We start from the raw sequence: 24721 nt of genomic DNA on the forward strand, positions 1-24721 counted from the left end.
ACATTTTAAATTTATCTGAAATTTTGTGTATCTATGTCTGTAGGAAAAAGTATGGAAATCTAATGTGTATTTTCTTCTATATGAATACCAAATTGCCCTATCCACTGGCTGTTATGTTCTTTCCCCACTGTTTTGAAATATCATCTACATCACATACAAAGTTGGGTTTCTTTCTGAAGTGTGTACTGTATTTTCCTATTCCTCTGCTGGGACTATACTATTTAATTACTGAAATTTTATAGGCTGCTATTTTTATTTGGCAGGTAGAACTCATTCTTCCTTGTTATTTAAAAAATTTCAGAAAAATCTTGTTTGTTCTCATGCATGTATTCCTGCAGATAAAATAGAGTAGGCAAAAAATTCAAACTCCTACCCAAAATTGGGTTTTGATTGGAATTGCATTGAATATAAATATTTATTTGGGGAGAACTGACATCTTTACAGTTTAAGATTTCATCCAGGAATGTTATATTTTTCCTTTTATACATTTTTCTTATCTTATATGATTTCTTCCTCAAATTTTATGCTCTAGTAACACCAAGCTGCATGTATCTACTGGCAATACCTGCATTTTTTCACTTTCTGATTTTGGCTCTACCCTTAATTATACTCTCCTGGATTTTTGCCTGGCAGGCTCATGGTGATCCTTTCTGTCAGACATCACCTCTTCTGGGAACCTTCTCCTGATACTGCCTCAGCCTAAATTAGTTACCCCCACCCTCCCCACACATGCACGCAATGCTCCCATGAGATGTTGTGTATATTATTATATGTTCTATAATTGCTCATTTACGTAACCATGAACTTATCAATGGCAGCACTATCCTATACGATTTTATACTTTCAGCACTTAATGCTGTCTGGTTCTTAGTAAATTTTTGTTAAATGGATAAACTAGAATCCTTCTTGGTAGTTTTTTTTTTATTAGTCATCCGTATTATCAAGTCTCTCCCACACCCCATTGCAGTCACTGTCCATCAGCATAGTAAGATGCCACAGAGGCACTACTTGTCTTCTCTGTGCTACACGTAATGTGCTGTATTTTAAAGAATCTGACATGACCCTACTACTGAACTGTACTATAAAGTTTCTAAATACCCAATTGAAAAAAAAAAATCAGGCAGAGGAGGCTGATGTGCCTCCCCAGAGGCATGGAGTAAGTCTCCTTCAGAACATCTAGCACAGCAGCTCAGCTGGTGATTCATAAGCCAAGTTCACTAGCATCAAGAGGTCTAAGTGATTAATGGAGGACCCTTCTTGGTAGTTTTTAAATTTTCTTCTTGTAAGTGTTGACATTTCCTAAGTGCTATTGTAATGAAGGGGTTCTCCTTTTGCACCACCATTGTCTGTTGTTTATTGGTAGTGTGTGAAAAAGTTATTTACTTATTTTTCTTTCATTTACCTTATAATCAGCCTTCTACAGAATTTTTCTAGTTTTTCAGGTACTTTTCCTTAGCACGTGTTGAATTCTTGATATGATAGCTTGGGAAGAGGTAGTTGGAAGGGACAAGAGATAAGTTAAAAAAAATTATTCTCCACTTAAAAAAATGCTTTCCTATTAGAGATTAGATATATTATCTCAGAAGACAGTGTTCCTGTGTATTAAATCAATTAGCTATTATCTAAGTAGGAAGTAAACTAAATTCATGTTTGGTTACCTTATATACTATGTGGGGTTTTTATCCCCTAGCAAATCTGAGCCAAATTATTAAGTACCTTTAAAAAATAGTGTAGTTGTGAGGCAAAGTTGGTTATATTAATATTAATGAATTTTACACATGAACAAGGTGAACAGGAAGTTGATTGGGTCATTGGAACATTCTGATATATTGATAGGTGAATTCTGAGATTGTCTTTTCCCTCTTACTCCAGAATACATTTTGGTGATGATGATAAATTATGTGCTGCTTTTTGGTGCAGAATTATTTCTAAAGAAAGAAAATAAATTTAGTATTTAAGTCTTTTTATCATGATAAAGGAACAGTTTAGAGTGGGATTTTTTTTTTAAACATCATACTCCAGGAAATACCTTGGATGCCTCAGAGCAATGGTGGTTCTCGCCAGTCTTCATGATTTAGCCTCACCACAGGATGACTGGTAATAGATCATTGGTCTCTGAAGGCAATTAATTACTTAGGTAGACTTTCTAGCCTTCCTCTTTGTAGTCACTCTCTTTCAGGATTATGGTAGAAATTTATTACAGATGACAGCAAATATGAGCTTTCAAATAAACAATCACAATACTTGGCTGTCTCTCTTTCAATTTCACTTAACTCCTGGGATCCCATGACAAAAGGGTCTTTTCTTTGCTAGGATCTTTCCAAAATTTGTACAAGGAACACAGTCCTAGATGAATTAAGTGGCATTTTTGGGAGCGCCTTGGCATTATTTGACTTTTGGAGACACAAAATATGTTAGGATGGAGCAGAATCATAGTTTATACTTACTGTTTGCTTGGTGATGATGTTAACATAACTAAATATTACTAAGCGTTTTCTACTTACCAGGGACTGGGTTAAAGCATTTTATATGTATAGCTCATTTAATCCTCATAATCCTGAGAAGCTAGGAACTATTATCTGAATTTGACAGAAGGGGAGCACAGAAAGGAAGTGGAGGCACAGAGTGTTCAAGTCACTTGCTTAAAGACACAGAACCACTAAAGAGTGGGGTCGGGATTCAAATTCAGGTAACCTGACTTCAGAGCCTGATCATTTAACCACCATAAAAGCACAGATGGGTTGCTCATGTTTTGATTTAACAAAATAAATATCTCTCAGTTAAAATCCCCATTTTTGCTCCAGTGGCTCACTTTTCTCTCTTATCTCATTTTCCTCTTTCTTTGCAAATTGGGCCTGAGGATCTGATTTGGTATCCTCAGGGCTAATCTCATTTTTCCCCTTGGCATCCCTAATTATCCTTGAGAAATCTTAGTTCCACTTCAGAAGTGTCATTGAATATTCAGTGACATAGTGAATAGTGTTGTTGAATCAGTCAGGTAAACCTTTTTGTTTCTTTAAAACATTACAAAATAAAAAATGAATCTTAAAGTCTTAAGTATATATTTGGTGATTCTATTTTTATATCCATGATTTCTAGTGACCATATCCCTTTGTATTATATAATCATTGGATCTGACACTCTTTAGTCAGGTAAGATGATCACAGGTAACGAGTTACCAGGTTCCAGCAATGCTGATGAAAAAAATCTCTCTCTAGGGCTGAAAGTTTACTTGGAGTGTGAGCTCTGGGCTTTGGTTCATGATCTTAGGTCAGAGCAGACATGTTGTCTTGGATTTGCTTGTCTAAGATAGTGTGCGCTTTCAAGCCACACATATGTCATGATTCATAGTCCTTGCTGAGTAGAGCTGCTTTGAGAACTTTAGAAAGTCTAAATATGTGAACTCTCCCTCTACATTATGCCCTCTGCATAATGCTGATCTCTGCTGTTTGATTTTTGGTATCCATTTCATGGTTGTTGTTTTTTCTCCACATAGATGGGCTTAACATATATTTTGATGTAGTTTATGGGTATTCATTGCTATGTGCAACACTATGAAACCAATCTGGTCTTCATGCCATCAGGTGTCCACAGGCCCAGCAGCCACCCTAAGAAAAGGGAAAAGTTAACTATGTTAATTATACAAGTCATCAAAAAATTTTAAAGCTAAAAATGCTAGATGTAAAATATATAACCCAATCTTTCTCTACAGACAGTAAGTTACCTTGAAGGACTTTACATCTATAAATAGAATTATCAGCTTCTGAATGTCACATACAACTTATTTCCCAGTTGGCAGGAGGGTGGACCTCTCTAGAAAAGAAACCAAAGGAAAGCAGTGCCAGAGTTCATTGCATTTCAATAGTTTTAAATGTATATTAGGTTTTAGAGATATGACATTTCAAATAGCTATTTTTTCCCCATTCTCCACCAGAAAAGAGAAAACCTTAACATACTTTCCTGAAGAGGTGTATAAAAATTGAAATTTTATTTTGTAACAAAATACCACACAACTCAATAATAATTCTGATGTAAAGGCCATTTTAACAATATTATGTGTTCACAATGACAGTTATAAATAAGTGAGCTTAATATGTATCATTCACCAAAGTTTAGCTCAAGAACATCAAAGAATGCTGAGGGCACTTCACTGGAAACAGGCACATGGGGTAGCAGGAAGGAGTGTAAGCTCCCTTCCTCGTGATGGAAGCTGTGGATTGGTGGGAAAAAAGACGGCGCATTCACTGTGTTCAGTGGAGGAAAGGAAAGAACCACATTTACTGACACCAGGGTTGAGTGTGTATTGGGTGGGGGACCTGTGCGTGGCTGGTGTGCACACCCTTTCTTTTCCTTCAGTGTGTGTGCACTTTGTAGAGCAAAGGTCATGCCATTCCATGAGCCCCACAGAGAAGCCAGCCCGGAGCATGGGCTCAAGGACCTCAGGTGTGTTATAATTCTACCTTTGGAAATCTCGATTTAATGATGTACCAGTTTTTGAAATTTCCTAGAAAAGAATTCTGGATTTACCCAGGGCATGAATCTGCTTCTCTTTGTATTCCAACTCTAAACTACTGAGACTGGAAAGTGGCATAGAAAGTGACTCTCATCTCTTCCACTTGCTACGCTTTCCCTTGGAAAATAAAATGGGCCCAAAACTGGGTACAAGTAGGGTGGAGCCAAGATGGCAGCCTGAGTAGAGCAGCGGAAATCTCCTCCCAAAACCACATATATTTTTGAAAATACAACTCTTCCTAAAAGAGGGACCAGAAGACACAGGACAACAGCCAGACTACATCCACACCAGCGAGAACCCAGCGCCTCGTGAAGGTGGTAAGATATAAGCCATGGCCCAGAGGGACCCGAGCACCCCTCACCCCAGCTCCCGGTGGGAGGAGAGGAGTCGGAGCAGGGAGGGAGAGGGAGCCCAGGACTGCTAAATAGCCAGCCCTAGCCATCCGCACCAGAGCGCAGACACAGTGCGTGCGTGGGGTGCTGAAAACTAGGAAAACAGGACAGTAAGACCGGTGAGTGGGTCCCCACAGCCGGTGCCCCTGGGACAAAGAAAAGTGAGTGCTTTTTGAAAGTCTTAAAGGGACAGGGACCCCACAGCTGGACAGAAGCATCCCGGGACACTTAGCCCAGCAGCTGGGAATCCCAGGGAACTCCGGGCGCCCTAACTCCCTGGGCAGCAGCGCACCTTGGAGGCGCCTCACAGAGATAAACAGCCTCCTGGCCGTTTCCCCTCTGACGTGGCTCTGCCATATCGGAGCAGCAGCCCGAGGCAGGCCACGCCCACAACAACCCTGGAGCTAAACTCCATAGCGGCTGGGCAAGAATCAGAAGCTCTGTCTGTGCGTAGCTGCCCAGCACAAGCCGCTACAGGTCGCTGTTCTCCCAGGAGAAGAAGGCCACAAATCAACAAGAAGGGACGTTCCCCCAGCTGTCACTTGCACCAGCTCTGCAAACTATCTCTATTGCCATGAAAAGGCAGAAGAATTTGATACAGACCAAATCACAACCCCTGAGAAGGAGATAGACTTAACCAGTCTTCCTGAAAAAGAATTCAAAATAAAGGTCATAACCATGCTGATAGAGCTGCAGAGAAATATACAAGAGCTAAGGGATGACGTCCGGAGGGAGATTACAGAAATGAAACAGTCTCTGAAAGGATTTATAAGCAGAATGGATAACATGCAAGAGGCCACTGATGGAATAGAAACCAGAGAACAGGAATGCATAGAAGCTGATGCAGAGAGAGATAAAAGGATCTCCAGGAATGAAACAATATTAAGAGAACTGTGTGACCAATCCAAAAGGAACAATATTTGCATTATAGGCATACCAGAAGAAGAAGAGAGAGAAAAAGGGATAGAAAGTGTCTTTGAAGAGATAATTGCTGAGAACTTCCCCAAACTGGGGGAGGAAATAGTTACTCAGACTACTGAAGCACACAGAACTTCCAACAGAAGGCACCCAAAGAGGACAATACCAAGACACATAATAATTAAAATGGCAAAGATCAAGGACAAGGACAGAGTATTAAAGGCAGCCAGAGAGAGAAAAAAGGTCACCTACAAAGGAAAACCCATCAGGCTATCATCAGACTTCTCAACAGAAACCTTACAGGCCAGAAGAGAATGGCATGATATATTTAATGCAATGAAACAGAAGGGCCTTGAACCAAGGATACTGTATCCAGCACGATTATCATTTAAATATGAAGGAGGGATTAAACAATTCCCAGACAAGCAAAAGTTGAGGGAATTTGCCTCCCACAAACCACGTCTACAGGGTATTTTAGAGGGACTGCTCTAGATGGGAGCACTACTAAAAAGAGCACAGAAAAAAACACCTAACATATGAAGAATGGAGGAGGAATGAAGAATAAGAAGGAAGAGAAATAATCATCAGACGGTATTTATAATAGCTCAGTAAGTGAGTTAAGTTAGACAGTAAGGTAGTAAAGAAGCTAACCTTGAACCTTTGGTAACCACGAATCTAAAGCCTACGGTGACAATAAGTACACATCTTTCAATAATCACCCTAAATGTAAATGGATTGAATGCACCAATTAAAAGACACAGAGTATTAGAATGGATAAAAAAGCAACACCCATCTATATGCTGCTTACAAGAGACTCACCTCAAACCCAAAGACATGCACAGATTAAAAGTCGAGGGATGGAAAAAGATATTTCATGCAAACAACAGGAAGAAAAAAGGAGGTGTTGCAATCCTAGTATCAGACAAAATAGCCTTCAAAACAAAGAAAATAACAAGAGATAAAGAAGGACACTACATAATGATAAAGGGCTCAGTCCAACAAGAGGATATAACAATTATGAACATATATGCACCCAATACAGGAGCACCAATATATGTGAAACAAATACTAACAGAATTAAAGGAGGAAATAGAATGCAATCTATTCATTTTGGGAGACTTTAACACACCACTCACTCCAAAGGACAGATCCACCAGACAGAAAATAAGTAAGGACACACAAGCACTGAAAAACACACTAGAACAGATGGATCTAATAGACATCTATAGAACTCTATGTCCAAAAGCAACAGGATACACATTCTTCTCAAGTGCACATGAAACATTCTCCAGAATAGACCACATACTAGGCCACAAAAAGAGCCTCAGTAAATTCCAAAAGATTGAAATCCTACCAACCAACTTTTCAGACCACAAAGGTATAAAAGTAGAACTAAATTGTACAAAGAAAGCAAAAAGGCTCACAAACACATGGAGGCTTAACAACATGCTCCTAAATAATCAATGGATCAACGACCAAATTAAAATAGAGATCAAGCAATATATGGAAACAAATGACAACAACAACACAAAGCCCCAACTTCTGTGGGACGCAGCAAAAGCAGTCCTAAGAGGAAAGTTTATAGCAATTCAGGCATATTTAAAGAAGGAAGAACAATCCCAAATGAATAGTCTAATGTCACAATTATCGAAATTGGAAAAAGAAGAACAAATGAGGCCTAAGGTCAGCAGACAGAGGGACATAATAAAGATCACAGAAGAAATAAATAAAATTGAGAAGAATAAAACGATAGAAAAAAAATCAATGAAACCAAGAGCTGGTTCTTCAAGAAAATAAACAAAAATAGATAAGCCTCTAACCAGACTTAAGAGAAAAAGAGAGTCAACACACATCAACAGAATCAGAAATGAGAAAGGAAAAATCACAGTGGACTCCACAGAAATACAAAGAATTATTAGAGAATACTATGAAAACCTATATGCTAAGAAGCTTGAAAATCTAGGAGAAATGGACAACTTCCTAGAAAAATACAAACTTCCAAGACTCACCAAGGAAGAAACAGAAAATCTAGACAGACCAATTAACAGCAACGAAATTGAAGCAGTAATCAAAAACCTACCCAAGAACAAAACCCCCAGGCAGATGAATTTACCTTGGAATTTTATCAGACATACAGAGAAGACATAATACCCATTCTCCTTAAAGTTTTCCCAAAAAAAAGAAGAGGAGGGAATACTCCCAAACTCATTCCATGAAGCCAACATCACCCCAATACCAAAACCAGGCAAAGACCCCACCAAAAAAGAAAACTACAGACCAATATCCCTGATGAATGTAGATGCAAAAATACTCAACAAAATATTAGCAAACTGAATTGAAAAATACATCAAGAGGATCATACACCATGACCAAGTGGGATTCATCCCAGGGATGCAACGATGGTACAACATTCGAAAATCCATCAACATCAGCCACCACATCAACAAAAAGAAAGACAAAAACCACATGATCATCTCCATAGATGCTGAAAAAGCATTTGATAAAATTCAACATCCATTCATGATAAAAACTCTCAACAAAATGGGCATAGAGGGCAAGTACCTCAACATAATAAAGGCCATATATGATAAACCCACAGCTAACATCATACTGTACATCAAGAGGCTGAAAGCTTTTCCTCTGAGATCGGGAACAAGACAGGGATGCCCACTCTCCCCACTGTTACTCAACATACTACTGGAGGTCCTAACCATGGCAATTAGACAAAACAAAGAAATACAAGGAATCCAGATTTGTAAAGAAGTCAAACTGTCACTATTTGCAAATGACATGATATTGTACATAAAAAACCCTAAAGACTCCACTCCAAAACTAGTAGAACTAATATTGGAATTCAGCCAAGTTGCAAGATACAAAATTAACACACAGAAATCTGTGGCTTTCCTATACACTAACAATGAACTAATAGAAAGAGAAATCAGGAAAACAATTCCATTCACAATAGCATCAAAAAGAATAAAATACCTAGGAATAAACCTAACCAAGGAAGTGAAAGACCTATACCCTGAAAACAACAAGACACTCTTAAGAGAAATTAAAGAGGACACAAACAAATGGAAACTCATCCCATGCTCGTGGCTAGGAAGAATTAATATCGTCAAAATGGCCATCCTGCCCAAAGCAATATACAGATTCGATGCAATCCCTATCAAATTACCAACAGCATTCTTCAATGAACTGGAACAAATAGTTCAAAAATTCATATGGAACCACCAAAGACCCCAAATAGCCAAAGCAATTCTTTCTGATAAGAAAGAATAAAGTGGGGGGGATCTCGCTCCCCAACTTCAAGCTCTACTACAAAGCCACAGTAATCAAGACAATTTGGTACTGGCACAAGAACAGCGCCACAGACCAGTGGAACAGAATAGAGACTCCAAACATTAACCCAAACATATATGGCCAATTAATATACGATAAAGGATCCATGGACATAAAATGGGGAAATGACAGTCTCTTCAACAGATGGTGCTGGCAAAACTGGACAGCTACATGTAAGAGAATGAAACTGGATCACTGTCTAACCCCATACACAAAAGTAAATTCGAAATGGATCAAAGACCTGAATGTAAGTCATGAAACCATAAAACTCTTAGAAAAAACATAGGCAAAAATCTCATGGACATAAACATGAGCAACTTCTTCATGAACATATCACCCCGGGCAAGAGAAACAAAAGCAAAAATCAATAAGTGGAACTATATTGAGCTAAAAAGCTTCTGTACAGCAAAGGACACCATCAACAGAACAAAAAGGTACTCTACAGTATGGGAGAATATATTCATAAATGACAGATCCGAGAAAGGGTTAACATCCAAAATATATAAAGAGCTCACATACCTCAACAAACAAAAAGCAAATAATCCAATTAAAAAATGGGCAGAGCAGCTGAATAGACAGTTCTCTAAAGAAGAAATTCAGATGGCCAACAGCCACATGAAAAGATGCTCCACATCGCTTGTCATCAGAGAAATGCAAATTAAAACCACAATGAGATATCACCTCACACCAGTAAGGACCACCATCATCGAAAAGACAAACAACAACAAATGTTGGCGAAGTTGTAGAGAAAGGGGAACCCTCCTACACTGCTGGTGGGAAGGTAAATTAGTTCAACCATTGTGGAAATCAGTATGGAGGTTCCTCAAAGAGCTCAGAATAGAAATACCATTTGACCCAGGAATTCCACTCCTAGGAATTTACTCTTAGAATGCAGCAGTCCAGTTTGAAAAAGACAGATGCACCCCTATGTTTATCGCTGCACTATTTAGAATAGCCAAGATATGGAAGCAACCTAAATGTCTATCAGAAGATGAATGGATAAAGATGATGTGGTACGTATACACAATGGAATATTACTCAGCCATAAGAAAAAAACAGATCCTACCATTTGCAACAACATGGATGGAGCTAGAGGGTATTAGGCTCAGTGAACTAAGCCAGGCGGAGAAAGACAAGTACCAAATGATTTCACTCATCTGTGAAGTATCAGAACAAAGGGAAACTGAAGGAACAAAACAGCAGCAGAATCACAGGACCCAAGAATAGACTAATAGTTACCAAAGGGAAAGGGACTCAGGAGGATGGGTGGGAAGGGAGGGATAAGGGCAGGGAAAAAGAAAGGGGGTATTACGATTAGCATGTATAGTGTGGGGGGGGCTCGGGGAGGGGGGAGGGCTGTGCAACACAGAGAAGACAAGTAGTGATTTTACAACATCATACTATGCTCATGGACAGTGACTGTGAACGGGTATGTGGGGGGGACTTGGTGAAGGGGGGAGCCTAGGTAACATAATGGTCTTCATGTAATTGTAGATTAATGATACCAAAAAAAAAGCAAAAGAAACCAAAATAAGGAAGTTATTAGAAACTTTAGATTTTAACACTTTAAACAAAATCTGTCAATAGATTCGTCTATAATGCCATTTCCATACTTCTCCTTTACCAGTCAGAACACACTGTAGCATTATCTAAAATAATTTGTCCACATGCATTAAAATGTTCATGTTTATTCAGAGCCCAGCCAGGGTCCCTGGGGTCTGGGTCTATGAAGCCATGGTTCACCTGTGAAAATACAGGCTGCCCTTTCACTGACATGGGGGAAACCAGGGGCTGATGCACGGGGCGAGGAGCCATGGGAAATTCCCAGGGACTATGATGGCCTGTGAGCTGAGCATAGTCGCCTTTCAAAGATGAGAAAGTTGAACAGAAGCCCGAAGAAAGGAAGTGAAAGAAAAATCATCTCGGAGAATGAAAAATACAGTTTACCAATGCCACACTGTGAATTCTCTATTTATTCTTCCTATGTCCTCAGGAGGGACGATGAAAGGGTCCTGATAAGGCCATACAAAGGTGTGTGAGAAGAAAGCTGGGATGGTGACACCCAAAAAAAAAAAACTGGGTACAAGTATACAGCCATTTCCCTGGGTGATCATGATCTAATCTGTTCTCATCTGAGTAAAAGTTTATTGTCAATGAACATACTGGATTTTACATGGTGTCATTATTAATGACCATACTGGTTGTGCATTATACCAATCACTTCATATTTTAAAAATATTTCCTTTATTATAATTTAAGCTTATTCTAATTTCACTACTAAGTGATAGAGCAACTTAGAATCTACTCATTTCCTAAAAATTTCAGGCAAATAGTAGGTCTGGGGTACTTCTGTCTAGATAACTCTAAAAACCAGTATTATACCTTTATCTAAATTGGATTCTATCCTTATAAATTTCAACTACTTTTCTCCGACTTAAAAGCATCCCTCCAAAAATTGAATTTCAATTTGATCACGCCTGTAGTTCTAACTAGCCATAGGAAATACAAGGAATAAAGGAGCAGGTTAAACAACAATATGAGAGTACAAATAAGCAAAATCCAGAAAGTGGAAAAATGAACATGTCAAATGATCTGGTTTCCTCAACAAATAAACTGTGAGTACTAAAGAGAGTTAAGAGACTAAATATCAACTAAATGCATAGTAGGGAATTTATCTGGATCTTGACTTGAATACACCAACTACAAGAAAACAGCCCCCCACCAAGAGAAACCCAAAATATTTTATGGGACTATTTAAATATTATCTGCATATTTGGTAATATTTATTTAATATGTTTTACTGCCATTTTGCATATAATATTATTGTTACATTATTAAAAAGAAACCTTACACCTTAGAGGTATAGACCAAAGTTTTTTTGTCTTAAAAAAAGCATGCTATTTGGTTAATACTCACTGTGAAAGCTCCCAGTGGGGCTAAATTTGCTGATCCAAGTGCTTAAAACAAACTAGGCCCTTAACTTGCTGAATTCTGCCCAGTGGCATCTCCTGGATGCACAATAAACATGAAATGGTGCAAGGCTGGTTAATTATGTAAAAAATGATTGCAAAAACCTGTCAAGTAGTATTTGGGAAGCATATTCCACTGCCACCTTGCCTCACCAAAGTTTCTCATGTAGTGGGGGTTAAAAAACTGTAGAAGATAATTCTTCCTTTAAAATAGCAAGAACGCAAACCAAACATTTATTATCCTCATCCTACTCCTCAAACATGAGAGAGATAGCAATGATTTGCAGATACTACTCTGATAGTTCCCTTGAGCACTTTGTGTTTTGAAACCTTGAAAAAATGTTGCTTCTTTTGGCAACCCATGAAAAGAAAATATTTATTTTGAATTTTTACAGTAAAACACAAACTAGAAACACCTGAGAATTAGCATCCAAACAATAGGTATTTCTTTATAATCCATTGATGTTTCTACCATTGAACTGTAAATGTATTCTGAAAAGTTATAAGGGAAGTTTTTTGAAATGCATTCATATTTAAAAACTGTCAGAGGATATCAGTGTGAGTCTGTTCATGAATCCTTTGGTAAAATCAGCAATTTATTGTTTAACTTACCAAGTTATTGTCTTAGAATTTTTTGTTCTCTGTATCAGATTTTCCTAAAACTCAGCACTCTGTGTATTAGATGTGGAATGGAAACTTCAGTTAGAAGAAAGCCAAGCACACACTAAGGCAGCTGTAAATAATTGAGAATCGACATCCCTACTGCTGACATTCTCAAACAGACCTACCAAGTACAGGCAACTTGTGACTTTTCAGTAAAGCAATAAATAGCATGAATATGAATAATGCAAGGACCCAAAAAGTGCCATCAAAATGTGTTCAATAATAACAAATACTAAGGCCTCTGAACAGGCTATTTGCATTTCTGCTTCATAGTGCTGGACTTATGCATCAAATACCTATAAACTATCATCACGACATATATCTATGTGAAGAAAAAAATAGACATGAAATGGATACCAAAATAAAATGGCAGACCTAGGAAGGCTGGAAGTTCAGTGTGGTCAAAGCATAGGCCAAGGTTTATATTTAGAGACTGGATCAACAAAGGTGCTGCTCAAAATAACTATGTTCTTCAGTAGCTGAGGTCTAGGAGATGGTGTTCAGTAGCCAGTGCCAGACACCAGGGTTCGAATGTGTGGGCAACTCTGAGTAGGCAGAGAACCAGGAAGCTGAACGTACCTCTCTGCTAATCTGAAGCAAGTGATGGGTTTATCCTGTTATGGTCAGTGATGTGTATACTTCTTCCTGGCTTTATTCTGTGTCTCCCCCTTCTATCCCTGACTAGTTGAAAGTCTGTTGCTTTCCAGATGTAGTGACTCCACATGTAAATTAGGAAAGTGGCACATTCTTAGACATGTGCCCAAACTTTTCGTAGAGGTCCCACAAAATTTTTCCCTGAGTGAACTGCCATTTGGGTAGCCCCCCAAATTCCTTAGCTTCATATTTGGATTCCAGGTTCTCAAGAATGGCTCGGGGAGTTGGCATACAGCTACAGTAACGTTAATTGGAGCCATCTGTGATGGTATGCAGGCACATAGGGTATTTTTCTGCATAACTATTTGCCAAACACTCTTGGATGCTAATAACATAAATAGAGAAGACACTCCTTGCTCTCCTTGCTTTCAGATCCTGACTTGAACGAGAGATTATAAGAAACAGAAAAAAGCAAACAAACAAAAAAACTGCTTCTACTCTCTTTGTTTTGAAGGTAACAGTTTAACAGGGATAATTTGACAGGCCCTGCTACTTATCTTTTTATTTTTTAACATTTTGTTGTCTCATTTAATCTGTAAATGGTTTAAGGATGACTGTCATCTGAGAATTAACATGTGTTTGGGTATGCGTGTAAAATGTATTTAAGAGATAAGAACTCGGACTAAGTGGTTTCACTAAGCCTGGTTATTATTGTGTAACTCTGTGTTAAGCAGTGAAACTTGGTAACTGGTTGAAGAATACTGAGTCCATTGAAGAATTTGACCCAGGCTTCTCTTTGGTCACCTCTTGCCTCTGCATCCCTCACAATGCCTGAGCCATACTGGCTTGGCTTCTCCTTGAGTGGTCAAACTCCTTTCTGTCTTGAGGCCTCTCTGTTCATGCTGTCTCTCTGGGACGTGCCACCCTAGCATGCTCATTCCAGGGGTACTCAGAAGCTAGAATTAAGAGAGTTTCAAAAAGAAAATCAAGGATCTGGGATGTGATGAAGTTAATCAAAGCTACTTCCACAGGCTTAATGTTGCCTGCACGAGCTGACCTCAGTAAAAGTATATTGACTAATGGTTTCCTGGTTTCCTCTCTTCAGCTTGTGTATTACTAGTGCTTGGTAGAACTGGTCAACTGGAAATTTTGTGAAGGATATTGTGCTTATGAGCAGTGAATTCTATTAGGAAAATAGATTGTGATTTTAAAAAGAGGCTTTATAGACTTACAAATGAAAGGAAAAGCTGAAAGAAGAGCTGTCAGCTGAAAGCGTGGATATAAATTTGAATTTTATACTAAGAAGATGTACATTAGTATCAGAGAGATGATTTCAGTGAGCTGAGCTGAGGTGCAATAAAAAATATTCAGATCAAAGATAAGACAGTAGGTAAGATTTCTTAATTTTTTAGTTTATGAGACTCTGTCATACATTTAGCCAGTAAACAACAAATTGAAAGCAACCTGATATTTCCGATAAGACATTTCCCTCGCAATCCCCACAGTATTCTCTGAGGGCATGTTTTGAGCAATCTGTTTCATCATGAGATTACAGGGTTTGTGGATTTTAATTATTTAATACTAACTTTGATGGAGAACTTTTAATGCAAGAAGAAAACTTACACAGATTAAGGCAGGAGTTACCATGTTTGAGATACATAAGTAGTAATTAGGGATAGATTGACTTTCAAAATAGTACTCACTGTGGAAAAGGAGGGATGGATGACAGGCCAGGTGATTGAGGTAAGGTTAGGCTGTACTGTGGGACCCAGTGTTGGGGTCTTGGGGTTGCCTTTGAGGTTTTGGGGCAACGTGAAGAGCAAAGAAGGCAGTGGAAGTTGTCATGGAGGGTGCTCAAAAGAAGCCACTTTATTCTGCACAAGGCTGTACTACTTATACTGCTATACTGCTAATTCATGGTTACATAAGTGTTTTAAGTTGCGCATGGTTGTGGCCTTCATGGCCAGGCATCTGGCCTTCAAGGCCCTTATCTAGCTCCTTTCCCTAGGTACAACAGGTTCTCAAGGCCAGACATATCAGGGGTGAAGCAGCAGGCAGCTGTCCTCATAGAACAGTAGGGGAAGTGGGGTGGGGGGGCTTCCCTACACCCAGTTGCTGAGTTTTGCAGTGACCTTTGGAGAGGCGTGTCAGGGTACTTGTGAGGCTGTGCTTTTTCTGTACTGCCGCACTGATGTGCTGTGTTTGTGTGTGTGCATCTGAGCACCGTCCTACAGGTGGCAGGCTATTTTCCAGGTAGTGACAGTTTGGCATCGATCTGGCTCTTGTTTCTCATCGGCTCCCTCTGGAAGTGAATTGCAGGTCACTGCAAGATTGCTGATGGGACTTGAGGGTAGTCCGCTTCAGGTATTAGGCCTGGAACCTTGATTATTTGTATGACAGTTTTCACCAACTGCAGTAACCAACAAAGTCAACATTTTGGGTGTAAGATAGTTTATAAATAAAATACAAACAAGCTGTTAGGTGGACTAAACCTCTCTAAAGTAATTTAACACCCTGAGTGTATCATTATTTGTGTATGTATGTGTAAAACAAGAAAGGGAGAGAGTGCAAACCCTTCTAAGCTTTGGGGAATGAATTAAAATTTTTTTTATATTTTATATTTTTATGTTTTTTATAGTCTCCTCTTGTTCAACTCAGGATCTGAGAGCAAGGAGAGCAGGGAGTGTCTTCTCTATGTTATTACCACCCAATAGTGTCTGGCACATAGTTGTGCTGGAAAAAATGTATGAAAGAATGAGAAATAAATAATTACTCCTAAAGTCATTATTGCTTGCCTTCACATTACACCCATTTTTCCCTGAGAAAGGTAATAAACAGTATTTTGGTAAATTGGTCTTGCATCATGCTGGAAACTAAAATTATATCCCACACTTAACCTCATATCAGAATTGGGGAAAAAAAATCAAAAGGCGTGTATCCTCTAAAACGTTTTTATTACAGTTTAAGACGTTTGGATGTTACAGGTAGTTTACTGAAATAACTGGAGACAACTCATACTTCAGTGAGTGCAGTTGCCCCACTAGCATGGCCTCCCTCTTGAGTAGGGCCTTCTAGTAGGTTGTCAGAGAGAGTAGTTGCTTCCCCACCCCATATCCAGTTTCCCTTTTTCTACTCAAACCCTTGATTCTTATCTGGGCACATGGCCACCTGGGAAGAAATTAATTGTCCTGCATTCCTTTTGGCTTGATGAAATGATATGATTCAGTTCTAGCCCAAAGAGAAATATGCAGAAATGTTCTGTGATGGTTTCTGGGAAAACTTGACAGATGATGGTTCATGTCTTTTGCCCCTTTTCCTTCAACTCTTCTGCTGTCTTGCTGTCTGGAATTTCAGGGGCATAGCAGGCTCTTGTCATCCTGGATCATGGTGAGAAGGGCCTCCATGGGAATGGCAGGGCAGTGCACTGAAGGGGCCTCACCTCCACACCAGCCTTTGGCTGCCTGAATCTTCACTTCATTTTGTTGACAGAGATACAACCTTTCATCTTGTTTATGCCATGATTTTTCAGGTCTTCGCTACATGCAGGCAGACCTAGTCTTGACTGACACACTGTTTTACTACAGATCAGTTTGAAGATCTTCTGACTTCATTGTCCATCTGAGGACTGATCTTTGTGTCTATCCTCTTACTTATTCAGCCTTGTCTAATCATTTATTCTCTCCTTGGAGTTCTGGGCCAGGGCTTGATGTTGGTCTTGTTTCTGAAAATAATTGATATGAGAAATTTTACTAGATTGTCTACTGTGGTACAGAGTTAACACAGAATATTTGCCAGCAGTTTTGGGGACAACAGCTAGATTCTAAATTCCAGAATGTCAGCATAATCCTGCTGTCATAAAGCCTAGAACCCTTCCATGGTCCCTGAGTGAATTTTAAGCTTACCCTTTTAGCCCCACCAGCAAAGAAGAGCTTTTAGCCCCACCAGCAAAGAAGCACAAGCACCTAACAGAACCATACAGTTCTCCTGGGGAAGCTCAGGTGAGGTCACATGTGACAATTTTCATCTGGGCAAAGAAAAACCTGCACAGATTCAGATTTGAGAACACAAATTTTACATAATCCATGGAGATGGGAAAGCAACTTTTTAGGGGCATTAGAAAGATAGTCACATCCTATTATGTAGTGCTTAATGTGGATATTTGATGCTCAGGGGCTTTTGGGGCCCCGTTCCTGGTGAGGAAGCTAATTATAAGTCACCCTTGAGCAGGAGGAGAGATTTTTCTTATTCCCTTGTTCTTTTGGCTCAACCAAATGTCTTTATTAATCACTGTAGGGCTTGCATAATCTTGCTCACAAAGATAAAATGTTAGCTGTTGCTTTCTTTTAGGGTAAATCTTGAAGGGCTTGATATCTGCACCTAGAAAGGCTCATCCATGGAAGCTAGAAATTGGGGTAGCAAAGATGTTTTATGTCCTATAGATTGAACTGTAGATCAACTGTGGATTGTTCTGTGTCAGCCTGTGGACCAAGGATCTACCTTGACTTTCCAAATATGCCATCTCACAGATGAAAATAGAGAAGTTCAAAGAGAAGAGAGGGTATATTTCATTTTCTAAAGCGGCTGTTGTGAGGACTATTGGGGCATACTCTTTTTTTTTTTTATGAAGATGGTGAACTTGCCAATCTATAAAGTTCATTTGTGATTTCCCAGAGGCATGGTGTCCTGGTTGAGGGCACATTCTCAGGGCTATGGGGGAAATAAAGGAAGGCAACCATGGTAAAGAAGAGCCAAGAAAATGGAGCTTAAAATGGAGTCCTCATCCAGAACTAGTGGCACATGCCTCTTGCTTTCTAGGGTCTGTTTCTGAAAGGATGCACCACAAAGTCTGGACTAATTGTATGAGAAAATGATCTAAATACTCAGGACACACATCAGCTATGGGAATTGCTATTACCATATTATTGGAACTGGGTGTTACTAGGTTGGGGCACATTTTCTTCCTTTCACACTCACTCTTCATATGCACCTGATTTGAGTTCTCAAATCTGAATCTGTGCAGGTTTTTCTTTGCCCAGATGAAAATTGTCACATGTGATCTCATCTGAGCTTCCCCAGGAGAACTGTATGGTTCTGTTAGGTGCTTGTGCTTCTTTGCTGGTGGGGCTAAAAGCTCTTCTTTGCTGGTGGGGCTAAAAGGGTAAGCTTAAAATTCAAAACTGTTATCAATGACTCGATGGTAAGCTTTTTGGAAGCATAAAGGTGCTGTGGAATTCTAACAAGTTTAGTGTCCACTTTGTCACTGATCATAAGACATGCATTAGGTCAGTTTGAGAAGTTAGGCAGAGTAAGAATCTTGGTACCATATGTACAGTGACACTATCATTATTAGAATATTTAGAGTTCTACAAAAATGCTCTTGTTTTTTAAAGGACTATAGTAGTTATTTAAAGGAACCCCTGAAGTGATTCTTTTCCTGAAATGAGGAATTCTGTGAGTTTGGACTTTCATATCTTCAAACACTGTCAACACACCAAATATTAGTATATCAAATGTTATAAAATATTTGTTATGTACTTTTGTCCTAGAGAACTCATACAGTTGAGAAGTCTAGTGGAAACAGAGGAAAGAGCTTTATTAGTTTTAGGTATAATAATAAATGTTAGGAGCTAAGAGCTGTTAGTGTCTAGCTGTTAACTGGCTATGTGGCTTCTGTCAGGCCATTGAGCCTTTGTAGACCTAAGGTTCTATTCTATAAAATGAGGGTTAGTGTGAATGACATCTGTAATTCCAGCTTCTGAAATCTGTGGATGTTTTGTCTTAAGTCATTCTGAGAAGGTCTTTGCCCTCAAGAAATTTCAGCTTTTTTCTAGATTTCCTTACGTCTGTTTGGCTCAGTTCCAAAAGTAACATGCTTGTTGCTTACGAAGGAAATTTCAACTGGAAAATGCAGTATGCAGAAAGGAAAAGTCTCCTTCAATTCCACCCTCTGAGAGAGAATCATTCTTAAAATAGGTCTATAATTGTTTTAATTTATTTCTGTGCATTATTGGTATTTTTGTGATTATACATATATCCTTATATGTATACATAGTATGCATATATGTGTGTGAGTATAGATCTCCTACTGTACTAAAACTTGATTTTTTCATGTAACAGTTGAGATAATGGGTTATCTTTCTGTGTCAGTACATATAAAACCACCTTATTTTTCCTTCATTGAGGTATAATTGACATATTAATTTCAGGTCTACAACATAATGGTTCAGTATTTGTAGATACTGCAAAACGATCACCACAATAAGTCTAGTTAACATCCATCACCATATAGTTTACAAAATTTTTTTTTGCTTTTGATGAGAACGTTTAAGATTTCTCTTAGCAACTTTCAATTATGCAGTACAGTATTATTAACTTTAGTCACCCACCATGCTGTACATTACAAAAGCTACTTTAGTTTTAAACAGCCTCAGAATGTCACTAATTGAATATAGGAGGCACATCAGATATACATTTTGGCCAAATGGTCAAGTGTTAAATCACATTTAGCTGAAGCTGAAGCTAAATATCACTGTCATAAAATGGGCATCTGGAATCCAAGGAAAAAATCTGAAGTTTCAACACAACTATTACAATTTTATTTTAAAAGAGTTTAGTAGCCAGCTTTAGTTTTGACAATATACATTTTTATTCCTCACCTGCTGTTAGATTGTTCCTGCTGTCATTGTATCATGCTCCAAGTTTGTGATACTGAACAGCAGGTAGCTTTCAGCTGAGAAGCTGCCACTGGGCGGCTCTGCAGGAGTGTCCTGCTGACGGCAGTGCCACTACCCAGCGGACTCGTCCTCTAATAGCAACTAGGTAAAGACTAGGTGATAGGCTACGTTGCCTCTTATCTCCTCATTAGAACTCTAGACGTGGGGGTTTGTTTGATGGTCACTAGTTTCACTGAAGGAGTCCCAGAAGTCTGAAGTATTGTGCACTGCTTGAACCATTGCTCCCGAACATTTTCAGGATGTAAGTTGCTGCCACCACGCATGTCCACTTGCTCACATTTGTGTTGCTTCATACTATGTTGATTGAAAAAAGCTATCATAGGGTGAAGGGAATAAAGGGGCACAATAGTTCACAATCACAACATAAATTGGTCACAGGGACAGTAGTACAGCATGGAGAATATAGTCAGTGATTCTGTAACGTTTACAAAGTTGGTAGTAACTGCCCTAGAGGGAGTGAGGATTTAATAATATGTATAACTGTTGAACCACTGTGTTGTATATTTGACACCAACATAAGATGGTACATCAATGATACTTTAATTAATTAAATAAATAAAGACAAAAATCTGTCAATTTTGCCACCAGAAACATGGCAGTAATGTAATTGATTTTCAAAATATAACAAAGTTATTTCAATATCACTTATGTCTCAGCTTTTAAGACTTGCCCCAACTTCATTGTTGCTGGAATAAGATGACATAAGATATTTTATTATTTAAGAAAAATATGAACTCTTAAAATACATACTTTTTGTTTAAACCTTCTCCTCTCCTTTTTCTTAGATTCAGTGAATAAATTACCTTTCTAATATGCAGTCATTGGATGTAGCAGGCCTGCAATTTTGGTATTCTTCTCTGTAAGGCAGACTATTATGGGATTTGTGTTGCTATTGTTCAAGCAACCTGTGTAATAGGCAGTGGCTGGGCCTCCCTCTTGTTTGTGGATGTTGTGTAAGTACAAACAAGGCAGTTCCTCAACCTCTTGTAAGTCATGAAGTCAGTGTTTGGCCCGAACAGAAGAAGGAAGAAAGTGCTGTCCTCCTTTTATGCTTACTAGGTCTGCTCGTTATACTGTACTGTAATTATTTTCTGAGTGGGAACAAAACCTTGAATGCTTATGAGTCCTAAGACATTCATACTTCACATTTGTTCAGTCATCATCAACATTTGGCTATCACTGCTTTTTACTGGTTTCCATTTTATACTTTTCAGTCAGATTCACCATGTTAGCATAAGGGCCCAGGAACTCTCAACAAGTGTATAGAGCAGGAGAACTGAATGCATTGTCAAGGAACTGTGCTGTTTTTTTTGAAGATGATCTTGATGGCTTCTGTGTGGCCCAAAGTCTGATGTGTAACACATAGAAACTGTACATTTGGAGGTACCACTGCTATGTTTGTGCATGTCATCATAATTCAGGAGGAATGTTGGTAACATGTTCCAGAAGCACCCCTGACTCTAGGGTTCATAATTTTGACAAGTCTGGGTATGCTTTCATATTTGATGAGAGAATTAGAGAGGATAGCATTCTTTAGTGGTCACTTTAACAATATTTCAAAATTAGCCTCCATATGCTTTGTTGATTAGGATTTTTAAGTTGTATTGATTTGAGATCTAGTACTGTAAACAAAAGGTATGTTTAGGTATCTCACTTCTCTCACTTTTTTTTCTTTTTATTTTTTATGTGTATATTTTGTATGAATCAAAGATGACTTCATGGATGTCATTGATTTTACAGTTTTTCCTATTCTTGAAATTTTTTCAGTGCAAAATAACCAAATTCATGTCTGTTAACTCCAATATCAAGAACCTCTGTGGGTCTTTTCCTAATTTCTCTCTCTTTTTTTCCTTCTCTCTCAGCTTTCTATTATCTTGATCTCATCTCCTGATATGTCTGGTGGTTTTAATGAATTTTGGACACTGTGCATAAAAAATAGTAGAGATATTTGTAGGCTATTGATATTATTTTCCTCCAAAAATTACCTACTTTTGGTTCTTGTAGGCAGAACCAGAGATAGAGCTGATGCACAGCTTTGCCTCAGACTTTGTGAGAGCTGGACTAGTCTTATTTTGTTCCAGCTTCTCAGATGTAGTCATCAGGGGTCCCACCTGAAGGACTTGGTTTTCCAGGACTTCCTCACCACAGGCCCTGAACTCCAGTTCTGTCCACTGAGTGCCGTGAGAACAGCCGAAGCTCTCTGCCGCTTCACAGCATCTCTGTTTGTTACTTTATGCTCAGCTTGTCAGTCTCTTTGCATTTTGGAGATTAACAAATATCTCAAAGGGAAAAGCAGTTCTAAATGTTAGACTTAGCTCCTTGAGCTTCTCTTCTCTCTAAGACCTTTGTCCCTCACGTCCTCATTGTCTGCGTAGCTCTCCAGTGTCTGCAAATAGATTTTTGTTTTGGCCTAGTGTTCCTAGTTGTTCTCAGCAAGAGGACTGGTTTGCAACAAGCTATTTAGCCATTGTTGGAATCTTGAATCTTACCTGTTTTTGAAAGTGAATATTCAGATATTAAAAATGAATACATATAGCATGCCTTGTTTGCACTACTGTTATAGGGTGCTCATTATATATTATTATAACCTGTGCAGTCATAGGATCATTTATAATAGTAAACAGTAGAAGTTTGGGAATGCCAAAAATAATACTGAACAAGACATTCAGCTGTTTGGACAAGTCTTAAAAATTTACCAGATTGACTTTTAATTTATTCATCTATTATTTATTTCATATATATATTCCCATGCATATTTCTTATTCTTGCCCCTTTCCCTGCTTTTATATTAGGTGGTTTTATTCTGGTTGATCTGCAAAAGCTCTTTGTCTGCAAGAGGTAGGAAATCTTTGCTTATATATACTACAAATGTTCACCACCAGTGAGTATAGGTTGTATGACTGCTACATTTTAGGATTTATTAAGGTTTCTTGTGGACTTTTCATAGTCCTTTTTAAAAAGCAGTGTTGCACAGATGCCTGCAAAAATTGTACATATAATCACAACACATATATGCACACATACTTATATATCCACGTACATTTACAAGACCTTATTAATCATATTATTCAGGTCTTTTATATCATGATTTTTGAGAGATCAGGTTGGTTTGCCAAATGATTAAGAGTAGCAATTTCCCCCTTTCTCATGAGTATTATTCTTGGTCCTTTTTCCTTCAGTTTGATCTTATCAAATGTTAATGTTTGATCCATGTGTTTTGGAAATGGCGGGGGTGGTGTAGGTTGTAATTTTATCTTTGTCTATCTCTTTAGTTTTAAATCCTTTGCTTTCCCCCCGCTTCTCCTACCCGCGCCCCCACCCCACTCTTTTAATTTAGGAGTAAAGAATGGATTCTATGGTTAAATCACCTGAGAGGTATCACGGGAAGAGGAAGTGGGCCTATAGCTGAGTCTTGAAGTATAAATAGGATATGAATTGATAGAAGTGTGTGGATCTTCCAGAGAAGAGGGGAGGATTAAAAAACAAATGAGAATAGGATGGAATATGAATTCTGCTTGTAATATGAAAAGAGGCTGACTCTGGAACAGAAAGTAAATGTGGGTGAATGAGGCAGAACCACAGTTTGGAGGATCCTGAAAGCTAGGCAGAGAAATAATTCTTCATTTATAAATTAGGCATTCTTAATGCAAATACTCAGGTAAATACACATTTTCAAATAAGCCTTGGGTCTAAGCTGTACAGGCTCACCTCTCATGCTTGCGTATGTTGATCTTACATGTTCGTTTTCCTTCATTCCAAGAGCTTAGGGCAGTGCACCATGATTCCCATTAATTGAATGCACACTCTCCTAAGTTTTATTTTGCATTGGACATTCTAATCAGGTGGTTTTTGGAGTGAGGCTGAGGTCAGGATCCTTGCTTCAGAGATATTTTACACCTGTCACAGAGTGGATCAGTCTAGAATTGCTCTCCAGTTCTGTTCTCCTTCATTTTCCACTGGGCTCACACCTCAAATCATAAATATAGGTTTCCAGCATACATTAAGCAGATGAGATGATAATATGGAAAATATGGGTAGGTGGCCATGTCTGTAGACCTGAACTATGTAGTTGTGTCTCAAGAAGCATGTGGGATGGTAGCTTACTGTGAGTTGAATAAAACAGTGGATGAGGTTGCCAAAAGTATTCTCAGTCCCCACTGTGCAGAGATCGCTGTGCGAGGATGTGGAAGCCAGGACCTTCTACTGAATGGTATCAATGAATTTGGGATGGTAACCTCTTCAGAAATGGCCTCTTACTCCAAAAGGGAAATTTAGAGAACTGAGTGTTTTCCTTTGGCTTTTGCATAAAATTCTGTTTTTCTATTCCTAGGGGACTCCTTCTCACAATTCCGATTTGCTGAGGAGAAAGAGTGGGATGGTGAAACTTCATGTCCAAAACAGGTAAGATGAAGGATTGTTTTGAATGTGGATTAGCTCTTCTCAAGGCTGCACACTAACACCTTTTTCATTATTGTGGAGATTTTAAAGAGTGTAGTAATTTATGTTTAGTCTCAGTTACCTAAATTGTTCAGTAAACTTTCAGGGAGGTTAACTTAGACAGGTCCTTGAAGCCAGAGTACACCTTTATACCTGGCC

The 24721-nt window shown here is 38.6% G+C and overlaps 1 protein-coding gene across 5 annotated transcripts in view; it reads left to right on the forward strand.

Annotated features, from left to right (window-relative positions):
* AVEN (apoptosis and caspase activation inhibitor) overlaps positions 1–24721 on the forward strand; it is a 246445-nt gene that overhangs the window by 151040 nt on the left and 70684 nt on the right. For all 5 annotated transcript variants that reach the window (XR_005025244.2, XR_005025245.2, XM_036887602.2 and 2 more), the window contains one exon: positions 24456–24526. Coding sequence is in view for 3 of the 5 variants with exons in the window: in XM_036887602.2 (XP_036743497.2) it covers positions 24456–24526 (71 nt within the window). In the remaining 2 variants the exon portion in view is untranslated. The remainder of the gene's footprint in view (positions 1–24455; positions 24527–24721) is intronic.

Source organism: Manis pentadactyla, chromosome 11 (assembly GCF_030020395.1).
Source record: "Manis pentadactyla isolate mManPen7 chromosome 11, mManPen7.hap1, whole genome shotgun sequence".
NCBI lineage: Eukaryota > Metazoa > Chordata > Mammalia > Pholidota > Manidae > Manis > Manis pentadactyla.